The sequence below is a fragment of the Lepisosteus oculatus genome, chromosome 24 (assembly GCF_040954835.1).
Source record: "Lepisosteus oculatus isolate fLepOcu1 chromosome 24, fLepOcu1.hap2, whole genome shotgun sequence".
In the NCBI taxonomy this organism is placed as follows: domain Eukaryota; kingdom Metazoa; phylum Chordata; class Actinopteri; order Semionotiformes; family Lepisosteidae; genus Lepisosteus; species Lepisosteus oculatus.
In genome coordinates, this window is record NC_090719.1 from 12,446,605 (window position 1) to 12,468,025 (window position 21,421).

Here is a 21,421-nt window from a genome sequence, read left to right on the forward strand (position 1 = left end):
CTGTGACTGCTCACTCAACAGAACAGAGTGTGCAGTATGAACTTCCTTTCACTGATTTACCTGTTTCTGTTGGCTAATGTACACTTAACACTTACCACAGTTGCTGCTGTCAAGGTGCATTCAGCTACTTTACTACAAATCTTTGCATTTTTCTCAACTGCACATTCAGAAGCAAAACTACCAAGCAGGAGGGCAAAGAGAGAAGAAAAAAAAAGAATCAACCAGCAACAAATGTGATGGAAAAACAAAGCAGCCCCAAAAAAAACAAGTTTTATTAAATATATGCAATATTAGTTCATAATATATACACCATGTTATTCCTTGAAAACAATAGAAGGATTCACATACCTATGAACAACTCTTTATTGTGGAGATGTAGGACAGTTCCAAAAAGGGCTGGGACTGTTAATATTCATTCATGTCAGCATGTATCTGTTGCCCAAGGATCGGTACTATATCTGTACAACACACTATTCTTATGTACACTCCTGTATAACATCTTAGTCTTATTTACATTTATAAATAAATTAGTGAAGGTGTGTGACCTGAGAAACAAAGTTTCACTGTTGTTCACTAAGCAAATCAAAGCTGAATTCATTGCATCTTATACAGGGGCAGAGTATCCCTCCAAATGTTTGACAGGAAAACAATTACACAGGCTTTTGGAATGTGCTTTTCTGGGTTAACACTGCCCCCACCCACCCTTCAAGAAAGCAATCAGACCTTTTTCAAATTTGGCATCCCTAATCTAAATCACTGAAATAACCTGAGGACCAATGCATACAAATATCATCTCCCCAGACAGTTTTAATTCATTCTGGTAGACCCCATTCGTGTATCCAAAAAACTGCTTTCCACACCCATTAACAAAGAAATGTCATTTTGTACCAAGAGAAATGAGAAGCATATTTTGCTAACTATAAAAAGCAGGTCACGTGAGAGATTTGACTGAAATTTTCGGAACTAAATGAGTATATTCTGTATTAATATGAATGAAATATCACAGGGCCATTTCCCTATAGGGTAGGTTACCAATGGAACTCCACCCAAAGTGATAACATTTTGCTAGGAGTCTAGCTTCTTTTTCCTTTAAGGAACACACAAATCTTTTTGTATTCCTGAAGAGTGTCTGACAGTCACTCAGCAACAATCACTGAAACGTATCCAGAAAAGGGTTTTTAAGAATGTACAAAATTAGCCACCTTAGATTATAGTGCAGAAACAGTTATGTCATAACATGGTTAGACTATGGTTAGCTCAAATGGTCTCACAATAAGTGATGACAGTCGTTTTTGTACAGGGATAATCCACAGTGTAATGCAGAGTACCAGTCTCCCTGGAAACACCCTGTATCTGAACTCATTCTATAAAGCACTGAAGAGAAACCATCATGAACTAACCAGCATTCATCATACAGTTAGTCATACAGCTGTTTTTGCATTTTACACTAAAGCAGTGTGCAAGATTAATATAATACCTAACTCAGACAGAATATCACACTATATTCTGACTATGTTTTGTCCATCTCGTTACCCTTACCATATTCAGAAGAAATATTAGAACATATCTCAGCCAAAATCCTTCTCCTACTGTGACTAGAACATCTCATTTTCTACCAGCAGGGCCAAAACATGTCATAGAGTAACCATCAGCCCCTTTGCTGAGAGACTGAAGACTGGAAGGGCTCACAAATCTACAGTTTAAGACAATTTCCAATGTGCGCTGTAAGAACAATTTACTGAAATGACCACCTACATTTACAGTATATCAAACACTTCTAAAATTAAAACAAAGCACTAAGACTTGCAGTGGATTACCTGCTGCTTTCTAGATTGAAAAGGTTTACAAGCTTAAGATTCTCATTTAGAATGTTTCTGAGAGACCCCAAGCAAATTTGCATCAAGAGTGGAGCTAATCGACATTTGGAATATAAGTAACGCAGCATACACAAAGTGACAGTTACACATTAAGAACACAAACATTTTTAAGATGTGGAAAATGCAAAAGCAAAAGTTTCTTGGCCTCTCTGCTCCTACTGTTTTACTTCACAGCTAGCTGTATCGCAGTCTGCAAACTGAGATTCGGAAGTGGGACATATCACTGATACAGCAATCTGAACATCCAGTCTTTCATAGCCAAATTCCTCAAATGTTTCAGGAAAAATGAAGAAAAAATTAGCTTTGTTCAACTTAACACCGAAGAACACCATTATGGGAACTTTAGTTTAAAAAATAAAAATAAAAATACTTGAATGGGTTGCATATTTGCAAAGAAGGTGGAAAAACATCACAGACTGAAATAATGGCTTTGAACATTCTTATGTATGGTTTCTGGCATGAACAGTGCTTCCTTTGAAATGTACAATAGTTTCATATAGAAAACTAGTTGCATCAGCTTTTCAATAACTTTAGCAAGGTTTCCAACTGAACTATTTTAGACTTTATTTCTAAAATAATAAGTATTTAGCCTTCGGCCTTCACATTATAATGGTTCACATAAATTCCATTATGATCGGCTTAGGAAAAAAAATATGATATTTTTTTCCCCCCTTATGAAGAGCAGCACTGAATCTCCTAGCTATTTCATAAAGATTTTATTAAAACCATAGTGTGGGGGTTTTCTTGAATGGAACAGAAAATAGACATAGGAAAATTAGGCGGACCATTGTCTGCAATAAACACTTCATATTACAGTCAAATTAAAACAAAGAAAGGTGTTTGGAATTTATACATAGTCTCATTAAATCTGTACAGGGTACAGCTCAGAAGTATGGAAACACTGTGTATTGAGAGGATAAGGGAAATAGCTGTTTTTCATTCTTCTTCACCATTATTCCTGCATTCTCTATCATCGTGAATTCCTGACCTTTCTCCTCTTTTACAAATAATCGCAGACATTTGAGGTCCTGCTCTGTCGTCCTCTCAGCAGCAAAACTGAACAGCAGCTGTTTAAACTCGAAAAAAGACTGCCCTTTAAAACCTTCACAATAATTATTAATTACTATCAAGGTACAGTAGTTAATGTTGATGTTTTAGGCACATACACCATCCCCAGTTTTAAGGTTTCCTAATAAAAGCAAGACTGAATTCCAGTCACACTTACTGTACACACTGACTCCTGAAGTAGATTATAAAAGAGGAGACATCTCTCTCTTCAGGGATGAAAGGGGTATTTGTAAATCAGTAAAACAAAAATCAGAGGTTGCAAATGCTGTTTATAATTGCTTTGTAAATGAAATATATGAATAAAGTAGAAATAGGGTAACATACAGTAAATGAGATAATAACCAAACTCTACTGTAGATTATTTGAATGTTAGTAACAAAATGCTAATTCTGATCCACAGCCTGTACAGTACCACACACCTAATCTTAACACTAACTCTTAAGCATTTCACTTACCACACTTCTATTCAGCAAACAAGTTTTTGGTTAGTTCCTGAGCAAAGAAGCTGTGCAAAAAGTTTGCTGGGCAGAGCATTGGAAGGTGTGTTGTAACACAGGATACTGTCTTCTCATTTGCACTTTTGGATTTTTCTGAAGGAAAACGCCTCAGAAATCCTTGAACTAGCCAATCGGTAACTCTTTTGACCGAAACAAATGGCTCTTGTGAAGTTTAACTCCATGAAATTAAAAGGTGCACAATAAAATCACCATAAAGAGGCCTGCCATATTAAGACCAGACCCACCTCAGCAAATTCACCTTCATATACAGCTCAATGCATGATTCGCCTCCCGCACACGAGTGCTATTTCACACTCTCTGCCATTGATGCTTCGAAGTTTAGCATCTTTTGCCTGATTTCTAGTGAATTTCAGCACATTGGTTTTAATTTAAATACTTTTTCTTATTCTATAATTTATTGCATTTAATGAATACACATTGCTTGAAGTAAAGGTGCTGGTGTGAATCGTATTGTTTTAAGAATGATAAAAGGAGTACTTCTCAGGGCAGGGGAATTGTCTCAAATTGTCCTTATGAGCCTGTGGAGTAGATAACCCCTAACGCTACTGCACAAGACCAAGGCATATGTCACAATGGTCCTGTTCATGTGTCAGGACAGCTCAAGTTTAATACAGACCAGCTCGTCACTTGTCTTTCCTACCCCGAGACTGTTTCAGAGCAGGTTTCAAGACATTCCAAATCTTTTTGACTGTTAGTGGTTTGTATCATCCATTGCTTGAACCACTGATATTAGTTTTGGCTGTTACTTCTACTATATGGACTGGCCACCATTCCTTAAAGGAGCTCCACGTCTCAGGAGTTTACTGAAGTCTAGCCAACTACTGAAATCTTTTACACATACAGAGGAAAATAAGAAACATGTATGGGATTAAGTCATTCACTGAAATGCGTGATGCATCTTTTGACAGGGTTATTTTTAAATAGGTCATTTATCATGTGTTTTCTAAAAGAAATAAAAAAAAACATACACTTTAGCCTATGTGCACACTACCTCAGTCAAAATGAAACATGCGTTCAATGTAAGCTATGTCTTTTCCACTTCAGATAGCATCTGAAATTAGTCATTTCCTAACAAAACAGCTTGTGCTGCTGGTTTAAACTGTCTCTCTCATGCCAACTTGTAGCCTATTCATTCATCCCATATGACAAACCTGGAGTGGAATTGATATTTCTATGTTATTATCTTTCATATGAACAGTGATGGCCTTGAAGTACATTGTTTCCTTTCTCGTGAGAGTCTCCCACAGAGATTGGAACCTATTTGATAAATAAATGCAAAATCAGGAAATCTTAATTTCTCACGAAGGGTTCTTTTTTTGTTTTTTTGGTTTTGGACGCACAAATTCCGTGGTTTTTGGTTTCTATGTTTTTTTCAACCTAAATCTCAAGGGTCTCTTAATTACCGAGCAACGGTAGGCAACACTAGGAACCTAGTTTGGGGTCAGCATGCATCCTCTTCTTTTAAAAATGTATAACTGAATAAACTGGGTGTGAAATGTCTATTTCCTTACAGTTCTGGCATTGATTTTGTTTTATTACCATATTGCATGCTTCAAAGGTACATTTCCTTCTGAGGACTGTATAGCTAAATCAATCAATCCAGCGTGATTACAAAAGACAACTCTTCCTTTTAGAAATGACTGCACAAACTGTGGAACACTGAATCATGTTTTTTGAAAAAGAGCCACGCAGCCTTATTATTAGGGAAATGCACTGTCAGATAAAATGAAAAAAAAAAACTCCACTAATTCCATCCCTGGTCAGCCATACTGGGACACTGAAGGAACAGTCTTTACGTTACCCACTTTGCAAAATGATTTCAAGTCAAAATTTCTGTAATAGCAGAGACTGTGGGAAATATAACATTCGGCAGGGTGTAAAATATAGATGGAGTCAATAAAGAGAAATGTAATTATACTAAAATAAACAAAGTGGATATAAGGGTGAAGAATTTACAACTTTGTAATGCTGGGGAACTGAAGAAGATGTTGTTTACAATACCTTTAACAGATCTGGAACTTTACTTTCTTTTGAAACAGAAATAAAAGGAAAGCCTTATTTAAAAACAAAATAAAAAAGGATAAGATAAGTGTAACTAGTTGCACTTTCCAAACAGTTGACCCCTCAGAATAAACCTCCCTAATTTCTGCTTCAGCTGTACATGCGGCACTTCTTGAAAGGACTGCAAGACTGAATGCATGCTCAAGACTAAGACTTAGTGCCACAATTTCACACTAAACTAAAAACCCATATGAAAATCAACTGCTTGGTTTTCCCGTAATTTGAGATGATAAGGAGAACAAAAAACAACCTGTGACACACAGCAGTAAATGTTATTTTTAAAAGCATAAAACAAGGAAGTTAAGAGTACCAACAACACTGCTGTGCTGTGTAATCAGATGTCGGTCTGTTTAGGGTTCAAACAACAAAATTGCTTATATCTCCTTCCACAGAATTTGCCTTCTGTTTTTATGTCAGAGAGGCTGTCTGCAGACTGGGCTTCAGAGCAAAGGCCATCTTTTTACTGAATTGTTTTCTTCAATATATATTTTATCTCAACTTGGTACTGCATAGAAGAAGGAAGAGCTTCTTAGTATTTGAAAACTGGATAATTAAGATATATCTAATGTTGATGTGTTTCATGTCAAGCTTGAGAGCACGTTGTACTTCAAATAGAGTTTTGGGGTATCTGTGCCTGATAATAAGGCTCATAAAAGGGAAAATTCAATAAAGCCAAAATTCACAAATACTTTTTTTGTTGTCTTTGTTGTGCAACACTCAAAAGGAAACAATAATAAGACTTTAGAAGCTGTCGATGACTAAAAAGATGAAATGGTCATAAAACATGTTTATCTTGGAGATGTCTCTAAATTGAGGTTAGTAAAAACATATTTAAAGGCTTTGTGAATTTCCAACAATGACTGCTCTTTACTTCTCAGGAGGAAAAAAAAAAGGAAAACAGACACTTAAGACCCGAATACAGACGGCGCTGAATCTCCTGTCTGGTCATGTGTCCATGGCTCTAACTCTGCCACAGATCGCCAAGTGTCCCAGCCCTTTCCAATACTGCCCTATACAGTGACGCACCCATTACTGTACGTCATGTTATATGTGTATAATTCAGGTGTAGACCAAAAAAAATCATTAACATTCCTAAATTACATGGATCTCTGAAGAGGACACTTTTTTATCACTTGATTTTGTCCGCTGAAAAGTTTATATGAGTCTTATTGCCATTTCCCGTGATGTAAAGTTCATACAGGGTGTTCCCAATTTAAAATCCGATCAACCCCTTTATAAAAAGAAAGAAACGCTGAACTGAAATCGAATAAAGAGGAAGGCAGCTCCCTTTCCTTTCCGGATTTGTGTACTGCTCAGCTGGAGACTAGCTCCGCGGGATGAATCGCTTTCATCAGCTTTCATTGCAAAACATTCAGCTCTTCCCCAGTAGAATATTACCCTTTTCACAAAAAACAAAAATCAGCGCGTGGTCGTCTCAGAATTACAGACTTGACCAGCTTTTTAAAGTGATTATTACTTTTTTTTTTCTCTGTGAAGTTTGCAAAGGCAAAGTCACCGTTTCAGTGCAGGAAAGCAAATGACACGCGTCTCTGAATTCCAGCTTCATGACGCAGGTCTTAATCTCCCCCTCCTCCACGACGCCTGGGAACCCAAACACCCATAATTCAAAGCTTATTTAGAAAATCTGTGCCTTTTCCCACTTGATGTTTACAGATGGGGGTGGGGAGGTGGGAACTTGTAAGGTTAGGAGTTTGGGAATCCCAATCACAGCAGCGTCATTTCAAAAACCAAATCACACAGGCTTCCTTCCAGTTATTAGTATCTTTTGATCGCCTTTGTTAAGAACTTGGTTTTAACTGCATGCAGCTCTGATCTTCCCTGCATGTCTTGTTCACCAGTCGTGATAATCCAGCGATGGGAACCTGATTATTTTTTAGTTTGCTGTTTTTCTTTCCCAATAAATTATTCCTCTTTCAGGATGTTGGAGGGGTATCTGTTGTCCCCATGTAGGACTACATGCTCCTAACAAGATAACTTCCAGGTAATCCATCCCATGGCTCCTTGGGAGGTCGTCGGAGCTAGGCCTTGTACATGCCCATGGGAGCGCTCAGGGAGAGCTGCCCATTGGGTGCCACCTCACTGGCCTCATCCTCCAGTAAGCCGGAGACATCCGCGTTAGGGATGCTGTCATGGTAACTACTGAAGCTGATGTTGTCCTCCTTGAGCTCGATGGTCCAGAAGGGGGCGTTGAGCTTGCGGTTCTGGTACTCCCGGTACATGTAGACCCCTCCGACGAAACCCATGAGGACCACCACCACCACGATGATGACCGCCAGGATGATGATGTTGAACTGGGTCCAGGAGACCTCGGTGGCCGTGGTGGTGTTGTTGAGAGTGGTGGCCAGGGCCTGGGTGGTGGCAGTGGTGAGCAGGGTGGTGGTGTTGGGAGAGGAGGTCATGGTGCTGGTAGGAGGAGCAGGGGTGGTTGTCGGTACTGCTGTGGGAAGGATCCTTACTGCTGAAAGGTAAAACGAGAGAACGTTTACAAAACAGCTTTGAATTGGTGAACTATGAAGGCAGCCATAGGACAAAAATTAGAAAACCAGGCTGTTATAATAATCATAAACTTTATTTGACATAGAGTGCCTTTAGAGGTGGCTTCTCAAAGTGTTTTACAGAACGACAACAACAATAAAAAAAATATGCAAGAGTTGCACAATGAAAATACACAATGAGAGGAGAGAGTAGAGGGTGGTACTGAATACGGTAGGAGCAGAGGGGTAAAGAACAGAACCAGTTCAGTAAAGGCTCTTCTAAAGAAGAAGGTTTTGAGTCCAGAATTGAAAGAGTTTAGGGAAAGTGACTCTCCGATATCCATAAGGATAGAGTTCCAGGGCTTTGGGGCTTAACAGCAGTAAGCCCGGACACCCATAGAGTGTAGATGGGCTTGGGGCACAGATAGGAGACCAGAATTAGAAGAGTGAAGGTTCCAAAGTGGGGAGGAGGATGACAGACAGGTACTGAGGTGCCAAGCCACGCAGAGCCACTGTTCGGTGGTAGTCAGCTCTAAGTACTGCCAGCGAATTGGCCTAGTAAGAGTGTTTCCGAGTGAAAGGGATTAAAATAACTCAATATACTGTACTGGCAAGGTTAGAGAAGTATTAACAATTTGGATCAGCAAACTTCAATAATGCAGCTACAGGATTAGTTCAAGGAAAAGGGACAAAGTTAATGGCTTTAGAGGTACGTGTTGTAATGCCATTTTAAAAGGAAGGTATTAGTCTTGTTGAATGGAGACAATAAAAGGATATAATACTTGAAACCCAAAGGGCATAGTAAAAATCAACCAGGATGATTATTTTGGATCTAGTTTAATTTTACCAGTAGAAATAAAACAGGAGTTACTTCTTTACACAATTGAGGTTGGCTGGAAAAAAGTTCTGGGTGCTACAGTGGCGCAATGGTCAGTATTTCTGCCTCACAGTGCTGGGGCCCTGGGTTCAACTTCTGGGGTGCTACCTGTGTGGAGTTTGATGTTCTCCCCATGCTTGTGTGGCTTTCTAGGTGCTTCAGTTTCCTCCCTTGGTGGACAGAGATACTAGTAGGATAATTGGCTTCTGGGAAACTTGTCCCAAGGTATCAATATGCGTGTCTGTGAGTACCCTGCAGTGGACTAGCGTCCTGTCCAAGGTGTAGCATGCCTTGGGACTTGATGATCTGGCTCCCTGTGATCCTTAATTGGATGAAACGGTTAGGAAATGCATGGATAAAACAAGTCCCTCTGCTATTGCTGCTGCTGTACTGCTTCTACAACAGCAGCTACTACTGCTGAAGTAGGATTCCAGGAATCAGTGTTTTGAACCGATTGGCCTTATTTCTTAAATGGACACTTAAGCAGCCTCTGTCTCACCTGATTTGAGTCAGACTTTGAGACTGATATGAAGGTACTTGCTATTCTTTGGAGGTTCATACTGTCTTGGTGTGGTAGGGTTCCTGAGAATTTATTCAGGAAAAATAATGGTTTTACACCTTCAAGAAGTAATTGTAAGAATGACGCAGGTGGAGTGATTCTACAGTAGGGTGGTTAATGTGTAAAAGATAGCAACATTTCTTTTAAGATGGAATCTTATCTACCTCAATGATTTTTTGGTTCTTTTTCCTTTTTTTCTTCTTGGGTTCACTTTAAAATCGAGGGAATTTTGCAAGTCCAAATGTTTCACTAGAAATTCTCGATATTTACAGAAAGCCTCAAGCTTTGACGTAAAAACAAGTCCATGCCGAAGTAATGATACTAACGATACCATTCATTTCAAAGAACTTAACCTGTTTTTTTCTAGAACGGTTAGTTGGCATAACAGCCCGAACATCAGAGAGTTTTGTTTAACACATGCAACAGGATGTGCATAAATTAAAAAAAACAATTGCTTAAAAGGAAAATGCAGATTGTGCAGAACAGAAGTAGTGGGAACGTTCTGTTTTTCCTCATCAACACCTGATTCTCTCAGGGAGCGGATGAAGTCGTGAGAATGGGAAGATATCTGAGTGCTCCTGTCAGTTCAACAGCTTTACTCATTATGAGAGATATTCACATGTACCTTTTCCTGACGTGTAACATCACAGCATTTGCTCTATCTCAAAGCACTTTGTATTTCAGTTCAGACGGTTGACCACTGACGGTTGATACTGGCACATTTTGCTTGTAAAACGTTAACATTTTGGTGTTCGGGTGGTGGGTGATGTCCTCTCATTCACCATGTGTCCCTTAACAAGTTTCTAAGATTAAGGCCTTGTATTTTCTCCAGCACAAAACATCACCTAGAATGTGTAAATAACTCTTGAAACATTTATTTTACCAGTTCAGCAATGCTATTGGGCTGAACTCCAAACAAAAGTGTAACATACTTACTGTACAACTTGGTGTAACAGAATAATAGAATCAGAATGAAACTCAGAAGATCTGGATGACTCCAGATTAATTATTTAATGCTGTTTATGTTTATTTTTTGTAAGAAAGTAAAATACTATAACTTTACGTCCAGTATGTCAAATCTATTCCACAAGGTTATCTGCATAAATACATTACAGTATATCTCCATCATCAGGTTTTATTCCAGCCATTCTAAAAAGTCTTTCTTAATCAGGTTTTTTCTAAATATTTCTGGCTCGGCACGTGAAATTTTATTGTGTTTCATTTCGTGCCTAGATCTTTTAGGGCATAAGCTTATCAAGAACAAACAGTTTTGCAAAGTCACTTGTACCGCCTTTGAATACCAGGGATCCCGTGCTGCTGGCATTAAGGAAAGCTATCAGAGCTATAACAGTGAGATCTTCATGGTGTCTGATGGAGCTGCACCCGACTGGAGGGGTGATCAGTCTGCTTGCATTGAAAATGGTTTTAAATTGCTGAATTAAGTACATTATTCTGTGCTTTTTATTTTGTGGCATCGTAAAAATGTCGGTCGATTCTGGAAAAATAAACCATGCTCTCAATTTAAACCTGAGCGAGTCCCGAGCATTGCAAATCAGGAATTTCCACCTCGTACAGGAGCTGTCTCGCTCAATCCGGGAGTCAGATGAGTGTGGTTTCCCGGATTTTTTAAAGAAATATATTGTTTCTACAAAGAAAAGCACTAAGGGATTGCAGCTCCTCCACTCAATCTCCACTATAATGTCTCAGTCGATTAAGTTCGACCAGCTTCAGGGTGGGCACAGAAGGGGTAGCTGTTCTGGTGAGGAGGTTAGAAACTGATGTTCTTTCTGTTCTAACTTAGTGTTCTTGTGACATTTAATATGTCAACCTTGATTACAATTACCTCCATTTTTTGTGAGGTGTCACCAGTGTTGTGAGGAAGCAATGCAAACCACTGCACCAAAATGCTACCCTGAAATACACCTGAAATACAGTATTTCAATGTCAATTTTTCATGGGATTTTCTGTGCTACCTGATCACAATCAGGTAATTGGATTGCAGGCCTGAACTGAAGCATTATGATGATGTGCAAGTGGTTCTCACGGATTCCCATCCTACTGACAGAACTGAAGCTACTGTGCCTCTTTTTTAAAAGGAACATTAAATATAACGACTGATTCGTCTGTATCGTGAAGCATCTTCAGATGCTGTGATTCTTGGCAGTATCTCATGTTTGCTAAAGTTCGGTTCCCTGCTTTCTCGGGTCTCATCATTTTTAATAAGGAAATGTTAAGGTGCCACACTGGGAAGTCTTTATCTTGAGGTACCACAACACCACAGAACATTGTGGAGGTAGGCATATTACATTCTGACATGACTAAGTCAATGTGGTTAGTGAAAAAAAAAACATTCAGTTGTCACCTGACTGTGGTTTCCCAGAGGGATGCCTCACAAATACCTCTATCATCCAGTACATAGTGCTGGCTAACTTTTACACTAGTGAAACAAGGAGAAAAGGAATCATGTTATAAATGGCTTTATACTCGTACTGTCCTGTTCGTGCCAGAACGTGGAGTGTCAGTACTGCAGGTTATGCAAGGAAGCCTGGACAGGTTCAACGTTTACTCACTGGTGATTCATATCCAGCTAACGTTGCTCTGTATGACCTGAATCTGCCAGCTGGCTCCTGCCCAGATGCAGCCTCCATAAAGAGTTTAACATAACAGCACTGCCCCGGACATCTCAATGTACTATATCTATTATTTGTCAGCATCCTGCACAGCAACATAATTTCTCAACTTTCTGTCTGCTTAAAAGAAAGTTACAATGTGAGCACACTCATTTTGAAAGACATTAAAGTAACCTTAAGTGCAAAACTGATAAAGCTGCGGTCTTAGCTAAGTCTTAGCACGACGGTGGTCATCAGCACAATGCTCATCAACACGTGTTCTTGTTAAACTGCAGCATTTTCTAGCAAACAACAGACTTTGGATGGTACACAGACAGAATACATGCAAAATGTTGGTTTCTGTCCCTGACTGCTGCCTCTTTCTGATTCAGCACAGCTGTAACTGTGTCTGTTCAGGAGTTTCAAAATGAATTGCATGGAAATATTTTAGGTGAAAACTGGGTTTCTTTCATGAACTGAAAAAAGAAACTTCACCCCACGCAAGTTTCAACTGTAAAAATAACGGAGCCCTGCAATCTCTTTCTCATGGTTAGCATAACGGAAGTATATTTCTGTAAAGCAGGACAGACGGGCATTTAAAAAAAACAAATCCCCGATAAAGAGGTACTATTTGGGATTCATGACATAACTCAGGGGGGGCAATTAGTGATCTTGCTCTCTTAGTTCTTGGGTCCTTGATTTGATCCTGGACTAGGGTAACTTCTGTGTGGAACTTGCATGTTCTCTTCATGTTTACATGGATTGTCTCCATGTCCCGAAGCACAGTAGGCTTGAGCACATGCTGAAGGCCTGACTGCTCCTTTAATCGAGTTAAAGCCAAGAGGAAAGAAACAAGGGCTTTTCTTGGGCATCCTTCCATTAGACAATCTAATCTAATCAGCACTTTCCCTTCTTTTCAAAAGTGACTCTGGGAACTCTCTGTAATACTGTGTGGAGTGGAGACACAAATTGGTACTTGGGCACCGCAGATATGAAAGGAGGTCTCCCTAAAGAAATGAAAGAGCCATCAAAAATCCACAACTCCCAAAAAGCCACAGGTACCTGATCCAATATTCTGTCGGTATGTCAAACAGGAAAAGGAAAGACACTGTAGTCTGTTGCTCTACCATAGTAAGATCATTTCAAATACAGCTGACTAACTGAAGACAGAAGGACAGACTGAAGAGACCGAGGGTTACAGAAAAAAATAACAGATGGACAAGATATTTTGTTATCTTGAGTGCATGTTCTATTTTATAAGAAGCAGAACAGCTGTCCAGCTGGGGAACTGAAGACAATGAGCCAAGAATTTAACTTGTTTAGATGTTCTGTATTCTGAGGGAAAACCACTGTTTTGAGCTCAAGCCTGAACAAACACAATTTGTTAAAATCACTTAGACCTTGCCTATTTCAACATCCCCGATATACCTTTCCCCAGCATATCCCATATTTCCCAGTAGGATGCACGTGACTTCCCAACAGGAGCATCAGGGATAAAACTGTGAAACTGTTTAATAGTGGACGTTATTAGTTTCAGTTCTTTATGGAAAATCTTTGGGTGAAGCTCATGCAACACCTACTCTCCCGTGCTGGGGACAGATACAGTACGAGGCCCAAGTGGATAACTGCCTGCTCCTCAAACCTGATACATGTGTTGGAAACCGGGGGCAGGACTGCTCGTTGATTGTTTGCTAATGTCCTGTGTTATACTTCAATAATTCTCCATCTGTCAGCATCTCCCTCCCCTGCAACTCAGAGAGAGCTCATCTGGGACCATTGCAAACCTAACCCTAATGCCACAGGGCATATGCCTTCCTATCTACCACAAGTCATCATGATCAATCATCACAGAATTACTCAACCCTAGAGAGAAGGCAAAACGCGTCTTTCAACCCCCAATCAGGTGACAGCACTACCATTCACACCAGCTCTTTAGTTCAATTTCACAATACACCTGGGGCCTGATTTTCAGCGGGTCACAAATCTACTAAAGAGTAAAAAACCCCTTTGAACACAATCACTAAGATTAGCTGTGTTCAAGGTAAAAAACTAAAATTTAATTTGTTTTAAAAATTGATGATTTCTACACATGAATTCTGACTCTGCGCTTTGACTCTGTTTTTTTTTCCCAGTGAACATGATTAGTTGGCCAATCTTCGATTGAACATCTCTGTGGTGTCATGGGTTCTGTTCTCCCCTGGGACAGCCTTTAGTCTGCAGCCGTGAGAAAAACCTCAGAGCAGAATGATAATTAGTCTATCTAGGGAAAAAAAGTGTACAAAAAAAATTAAATGCCCAAAACAACATATTTTCATTTTAAATGCAAATACTAGACAATGCCTTTGTCATAATAAAATACTTTAAAAAAACCCGTGAGGTGTAATGTCTGACGTGCCAGATGTTACAGGACTGTTTTAATTAATGCCTCATTCTGACCCAGGAACAATGTCTGTTTCAACAGGTAAAGAACTGGAAGGAGTCGCTTGTGAAAACCCAACAGTCACAGCAGCTGTGGAAGATAGGGAAAACCTCCCTGTAAATCACTCCTGGGCTGTTCAAGTGCTGGAGGGCCACGAGATCTCCTGACTTATATTCCACACGTGCTCCCATTTACTTTACTGAAGTCATTGTTTATTTTTTAACATATTAAATATCCTGGTGGGTTTAAAAAAGGGGCTGATACAGAGAGTATTACAAAAGGGGTGCCTGATACTGTTGTTTACCTGGGGTGTGTTTCATCCAGGGCCTTAAACTGAGGGAGTGTTGTACATGTTCACCGCACTAAAAAGTTGATTTACCATTTAAATGAGCACGATTTCACTGGAAATGAATTGGACACAAATTACAATTGACAAAAAAGACAAAGGTGGCAGCATTGAACTCCACACTACAGTTAGGAATAGTGTCCTTTAATGTTTTCACATTAAATCTAGAACAGTCTGTAAAACTGGACGGTGTCATTTTGGGATTGCTTCAGATTGGCAACAACAAACTAAAAATAATCCCACAGACAACTAAAAATAGCTAGCGCTGACATGGAATGGCTACAACAGAAGGTTTTTCAACGGCTCTGAAAACCTCCATGCTGAACGTTCCTATTCTTTAGGAAAAAATGTAACACAAACATCTCCTTAATGTTAAATTTCATTGCAGCAAAACCCAGCATGATCTAAAACACACAGCGGATTTGTCTACAAATTTTGAAAGTTCGCACTTCAAACAGACAAACCCACTCACAAATGAAAGTTCCTCAGGGTGGGCAGGAACAGACGTGGGGGTTGGCGTCATGTGATCTATATTAGATTCACAACAAGACTGTGAGCACTTTCCATTTCAAACAATTAATTATTAGCACACAGGTTTTGTTCCGTTGTTATCTTTAAACGTGAGATTACGATAACATTCAAGGGGGAAAAATAAGGAGAGATATTTATGTACAGCGGCTCTCGATAGGACTGTATTCACTCCCATTGGACTTGACACATTTTACCGTGTTACCATATAGATCACAATGTATTTGTATGGGACTTTTTACCACTGACAAAATTCTACAGATCCTCCTAAATAATGGATATAAAGCAGATAATAAGTGATTGCATTCACCTGCTTTACTTTGACACACCTAAACAAGTTCTGGTACAACCAAATGTCTGACCATCTGTGCTTTAAAGTCACAGACCAGTTCAAAGGTATTTAGTTCAAAGAGTTATAATACTGTATTCAATCTCATCAGTCACCTCCATTTCATTTAATCAAATTCGCTGTTATATTATATCATAAAAGTATCAGATAACATACAATGTTCTCAATTATGGCTCAAAGTCACTTTCAAAGGCTGAGAAGAGCAGAGCTGAACAGATGGTAATTGGGACTGTATATGATGGTGTAATTGGGGTATGGTAGGGGTTTGAGGGTAAATGGCTGACCCTGCAATCTGACCCCAAGCTCCTCTCCCTGTCTGTCTCTCTCATGGAGGGCAAGTTGGGGGATGCGAAAAAAGACAAATTCCTAATACAAGTACTGTAATTGTATATGGCCAGTAAAGTGATCTTATCAGAGCCTGCTGCACACATTAGACTGGGGAGTTTGAGTCTGCTCCGCTTTTGAGCTTGGCGTTTTGTCCCAGTTTTATCATCTGTACATCAAAACTCACTTCATATCAGGACTCTCTTGGTAATAAGAAGACATATTAGCCCCTTTTTCAGGCTTTCAATCCCAGCATTCATGAGAAAACATGGCGCCGTCCCGTCCCTTCAGTCCGGGCACTGCCACGGTGTGGAAGTCTTACCCGTCTTGGTGCAGTTGCCAGCCCGGCCGTCCCCCGAATAGCCCTCTGCACACTTCTCACAGTGCCGGCCGGCTGTGTTGTTGGCGCAGTTCAGGCACTGACCCGTGTCGGGGTCGCAGACGCGAGGGGACGATCGGGGGTCCACATTCCCGCTGCACTCGCAGCGCGCGCAGATGCTGTCGGAGTTGTAGTAGCCATCGCGGCACTTATCGCAGTTCGGACCCTGGTACTCTGGCCTGCACTGGTCGCAGACGGGCTGGCCACTGGAATCTGGAATGACACCCACACATGGCAGGGCGAGGTCACTAACTCTGTCTCTGCCAGAGCATCACTGGCCCACCAGATCAACACTCACCAATTGTCGGTTTTAGTGTCATTTCTAAACAAAAACATACATTTCCTGCTAAAGATTAGTTTAAAGATTTCCATAAATGAGCTACTGAAATTGTCTGGATGACCCCTCTGCATACAGTACATCAGAATAATGCAGCACTAGGACTAGGTATCGTATTTGCAAATACAGGGTACTGAAAGATATTAAAAATAATAATTATTTTATATATAAAAACACAAATTTCACTTTCAGTGGCCTAAAAGTAATTTGTGGAGTTAACCTGTTTAATCTCTGTTGTTTATGGCAGTTAAAGCAGAATATGAAGGAGATTTACAGTTTTTTTGTGCTTCTGTATAGGTTACATACTTATGTATAGGTTACATATTGGTCTCAGAAAGCAAAACTGCAATGCACTATACAATTTGCATTGAGGGCTGATGTTATAGCGCTGTTAAAACTAAAGGGTTTTCGTTTAATAAAACCTGTTTTTGGTGTAAGGGCATAAATCACTTTCCATTGCTAAAGGAATGTTTAGAATCCACTATGATACACATCCAGGTTTCATCAGCAATAGCCTCTGCATGGGAAAGTGCTGGCTCGATCTGGATAACTAGCATAGAACTGCAGCTGGGGATCCACCTCCTGGACCCATCCAGTCTTGCTGTTGCTGTTAAAGACTTTTGTGCTCATAATTGCAGTTTCCAGACGCAGTGTGTGATGGAGCACCTTGTGCACCAAGTGATCGAATGATCAAACTTGCTGGAGTCCATTTCTGGTTCAAATCCTGGTTTGTCTTTTGCAGGTGGTGTTATGTATAGGATTATGTGGAGACATGTTGTGTGGTTCTGGCTGGCCGTTACCAGTTTAGCTGTTCAGCTGACACTGTGATGTTCTCAGAAAGCTAGTCAAATTAAATATGCACTATGCGATATGCTGATCAAGTATCCCTATACTATGTACAGTATGATCTGTTGCATTCTGTGGTTAAATATACAGCATGTTCTCTGTTTTGTCTTGACATTTATGGGAAGACAAGAAGTGGTTCAGACTTTACTTGGTTTAAAATAAGGTTCTGGAAAGTGGTTGGATTTAGTTTGTGATTCTGCCCCTTAAATCAAATCATTTCAAAACCTCACTGAACTCTTCTGCGATGTCTCACATCCCTGCAGTTCTATAGTTAGGTTTCTTTCTTTTCAGGGGGCTTTGGGATAGTCTTAATTGGAGCCACTGTATAAATCCATATTCTGTATTATTCTAGAAAACAGTGCTGAAATTGGCAGGTCATTGTTCCTAAAGTAACATTAATATTTGATTAATTTGCTTAGCAGACACTTTTATCCAGGTTTGAGGCTATGCCCAGTCTGTAGAGGCCTGCTGTCCTGTCACATCCTGAGGGCACATGGGGAAAACAAGAGCAATCCAAACAGTGTCAGAGTTATATTACAGTTAGAAGATAGGATATACAGTGTGTTTCTTTCTGTTGCTTGGGAACACCTTTTATTTTCTTGAGCTGACATATCAATCTCGAGACCTCAAGAGCAGAAATATCGTCTTGTGCTGCTGTCTGTCTCTGTCCTGCAACCTTGAGATATGTGAATGACAATCATTAAACTGGGAGAAGAGTGTGCTACTTCAACAACAAAAAATAAAGAAAAAAATGAAGAAGAAACAAGTCTGGTAAATATATTTCTTTACTGAGACTGCATCACTGTTATGAAACTATCAGCAGTGCTACAGAGGTTCTTTTATAATAACAGGTAGAAAGCACAAACAAATATCATGATGTAAGTGGTATTATAAAATTTCCCACCAGGCTATGATTAATTTCTCTTCTTTCTGCTTCCCAGCCTGTTATGTTTTTTTGACTTGATTAGGAGCTGGCAGAAATATTCCAGCAATATCAGCGTTTTCTTCCTTTACCAAATTGTTTGGCTTCAAAAATACGTTTCCAAACGCTGTGATATAATGAAATGATTAAGATGACTTCATAGAAACAAATGCAAATCATTTATGCTCTCAAGTAAATTGTAGAAATGTATATATTTTCACTGCTTACAGTAACTCTTTACTTGGCCTTCCTGCATCGTAGTTATACTTGGAGTTTCACTTACAATAAATTATGAAGAAAACAAATTATTTTCTCAGACAGAGTGAAGTAAAATACGTACAGCGGGACTACAAAACTTTGTCAGAATCGTAGCAGTATTAAAGTCGCTTCTGGTTCTTCTGAAACCAAATGTCTAAATCAAAAGTCACACTGCCACATGAACAAAACAATTTCACATCACCTGTTCGTGAGGGCGGAAACCACCTACAGATGCCCTCAGCCAACAGCAGATTTTGATTTTTTGATTGGCCAGTCACCTTTACTTTCATATATAAAATCTGTGCCAATCGTCTCCCTCACTGTAGGCATCTGTGAAGGATATGAGGCCACAGTTTCGTTCTTTAATACACCTTTCTTGAATAGCACATTCAAGACTACGTACAGAGGGTATGGTGGCAGTGTGGTTACTGTATATGAGAGACCGAGGAAGGACAAGAGTGGTTGAGGCAACAGCAGCAGAGAACGGGGACACTGATTTGGGTATGCGTGTCGATACGAAGCCAGGTGGTTAATAGAGTGACACGAAAGAGGATGAGAAAAATGAGGTAGAAAAAAGATTATGCAAGCAGCATAACTGACTTTAATTGGGTGCACACCATTGGTAGGAGGCTGAGCAAAAGGGAGTTAAGTTTGCAATAAGCATGATAGTACCAGAGTCTGTACTAGCACAGTAGGTGCATGATGGATTGTGAATGTTTCTCAAGAAAATGATTTGGAATACTGCTGTAGGAATGTTTTTTAAACAGTCCGTATTCATCAGCTATCAAATCCAGATTATTTTATTGAAAATGGTAAAGATTTCATAGCTTCATCCAGTAGCTTGCATTGTCCTCATCTCACCTACTGTAGCTGGCCGACAGCTGCAATGAGGATTAACAGCCACTAAGTGGCGCCGTGACTCCACTAAACGGGCCAAGCCAGTCCACGAGATCAATTTAAAAGGTTTCTGGAAAGACGGCAAAGCAAGTTTATTAGTAAGGAGAACAAATGAAAAACATAACAGGCTTTTTCGAAGAGATAACCACCGCTTTCTCAGCTACTAAACACAGCACACACCAGATCAACTGAAACTAGGAGACGCCACATCTGAAATAGTGTTTTATTCTACACATTAGGTCAGCTAGCTAATAGAGTTTGCCCCAACACAGCACAGTTACTGGCATAGGAAACCTCTAAGAATATACAGGTTGCTGCCCTTGGTGGTGTCTGTGAGACAGTACGTGGTGCTCTCCCTCATAGACCACAATTTCCACACCAGCATTCCAGCATGGCGACAGGGAAACACTGTGCTACAGGTCGTGCAACCCAATGGATAAGACATGAAAGCAATGTCCTGAGCACAGTACGTGATCATTAAAGATCTCACCGCAGTGATTGTAAGAGAAGTGTTAACCCCAATGTCCAGGGTACATTTCTGCTTCAAGCATGCTCAACCTGGACCCTTTAAATGTACTTTTTCGTACAATTGCTGAATTGGACCAGTTTTATCAGGGCTCCTGGTATATAATGCCTGTGACGTAGGTGCATGCTACAGTTCAGATGATGAAAAACATAAACACTGAGTTATAGTACTAGGTAGATCTCAGCCAAAAAGAAAACATTTCACACTTAAGCAGAAAAATAGTGTATTCATGTATAGCATACAACTCTGAGTGGCTGAAATGGTGTGTTGAATACTGTACCTCTTGTATTCTGACGGACTGTTATAGGTTTTTAAAGAATCCAGTCAAACTCCCAGGGGATGATAAGCAATGGACAGCACATGAAACGAATGCGAAACCTACTGTACTTTTGGATACTTTTAGGTAATACAAGCTAAGACTGTTGTCTAAGCAGGACAGCTACATGTATATGGTATATTTAGACACATACACAAACTGTATGGATTATAATACACTGGTGGACTGGGTGTATTTGTAGGCATTGTCAATAGGAGATTTTGTGAGAAAACAGCACTTTTGTTACATAAACACACACATTTTTCTCCTTCAACTTTTTATGTGTCCAGTTTTCATTTTACATCAAAATGATTTCAAAGTCATTCCAAGACAAAAAAAAAAATGTAAGTTAAAGTTCCTCTTCTGATCTCCATAGACCAATTTCCTTATGCTTAGTGTTAGTAATTTAGTGATGCTCTCTGACACTGACCCTCTGGGTGTTACAATACACAGTATAGATAATACACAGCATACACAGTATGTAATATATAAAAGAAAAGGGAATAATTAGCTACTCTTTGTGGAAGGGTAAAAACAATTAAAAAGAAATAGACATTCCTTTAACAAAAACGCTCATATAAAGATCATTGGCAGTATCCTCAGGTTATCCTCAGCAAGCATTACTCACAGCAACAAGTCTCATCAGCCACAGAAGTAAATCGATCACGGCAGTTATTGCTGTGGTCCCTTTGTGGAACAGACATGAATTATCCTTTATTTGACACATCACAGTTCAGCCCCTTTACATTGCACTGAACTCATTTGAGGTGCTTTATATGGGTCTCAATATCAAAGCCAAACCTTTGAAAGTAAAATTGTACGGCAGAGACATACAACTCACAGTAAAGATAGCTCCTGATCTCAAGCCACACTCTCTAGAAAGTGAATAACTGTCGGTTTTGTAGGTCTC

The 21,421-nt window shown here is 39.7% G+C and overlaps 1 protein-coding gene across 2 annotated transcripts in view; it reads right to left on the reverse strand.

Moving 5' to 3' along the window:
- Nucleotides 1-254: 254 nt before the first annotated feature.
- LOC102687387 (multiple epidermal growth factor-like domains protein 9) overlaps nucleotides 255-21,421 on the reverse strand; it is a 192,020-nt gene continuing 170,853 nt past the window's right edge. Inside the window, exons 5-6 of one of the 2 annotated variants that reach the window (XM_069183209.1) lie at nucleotides 16,353-16,622; nucleotides 255-8,000 (exon numbers count right to left, since the gene is read on the reverse strand). In XM_069183209.1, the coding sequence (XP_069039310.1) occupies nucleotides 7,564-8,000; nucleotides 16,353-16,622 (707 nt within the window). In that variant the 3' untranslated portion in view covers nucleotides 255-7,563. Of the gene's footprint in view, nucleotides 8,004-16,352; nucleotides 16,623-21,421 lie in introns of both variants that reach the window. The other variant, XM_069183208.1, reaches the window with a different exon arrangement.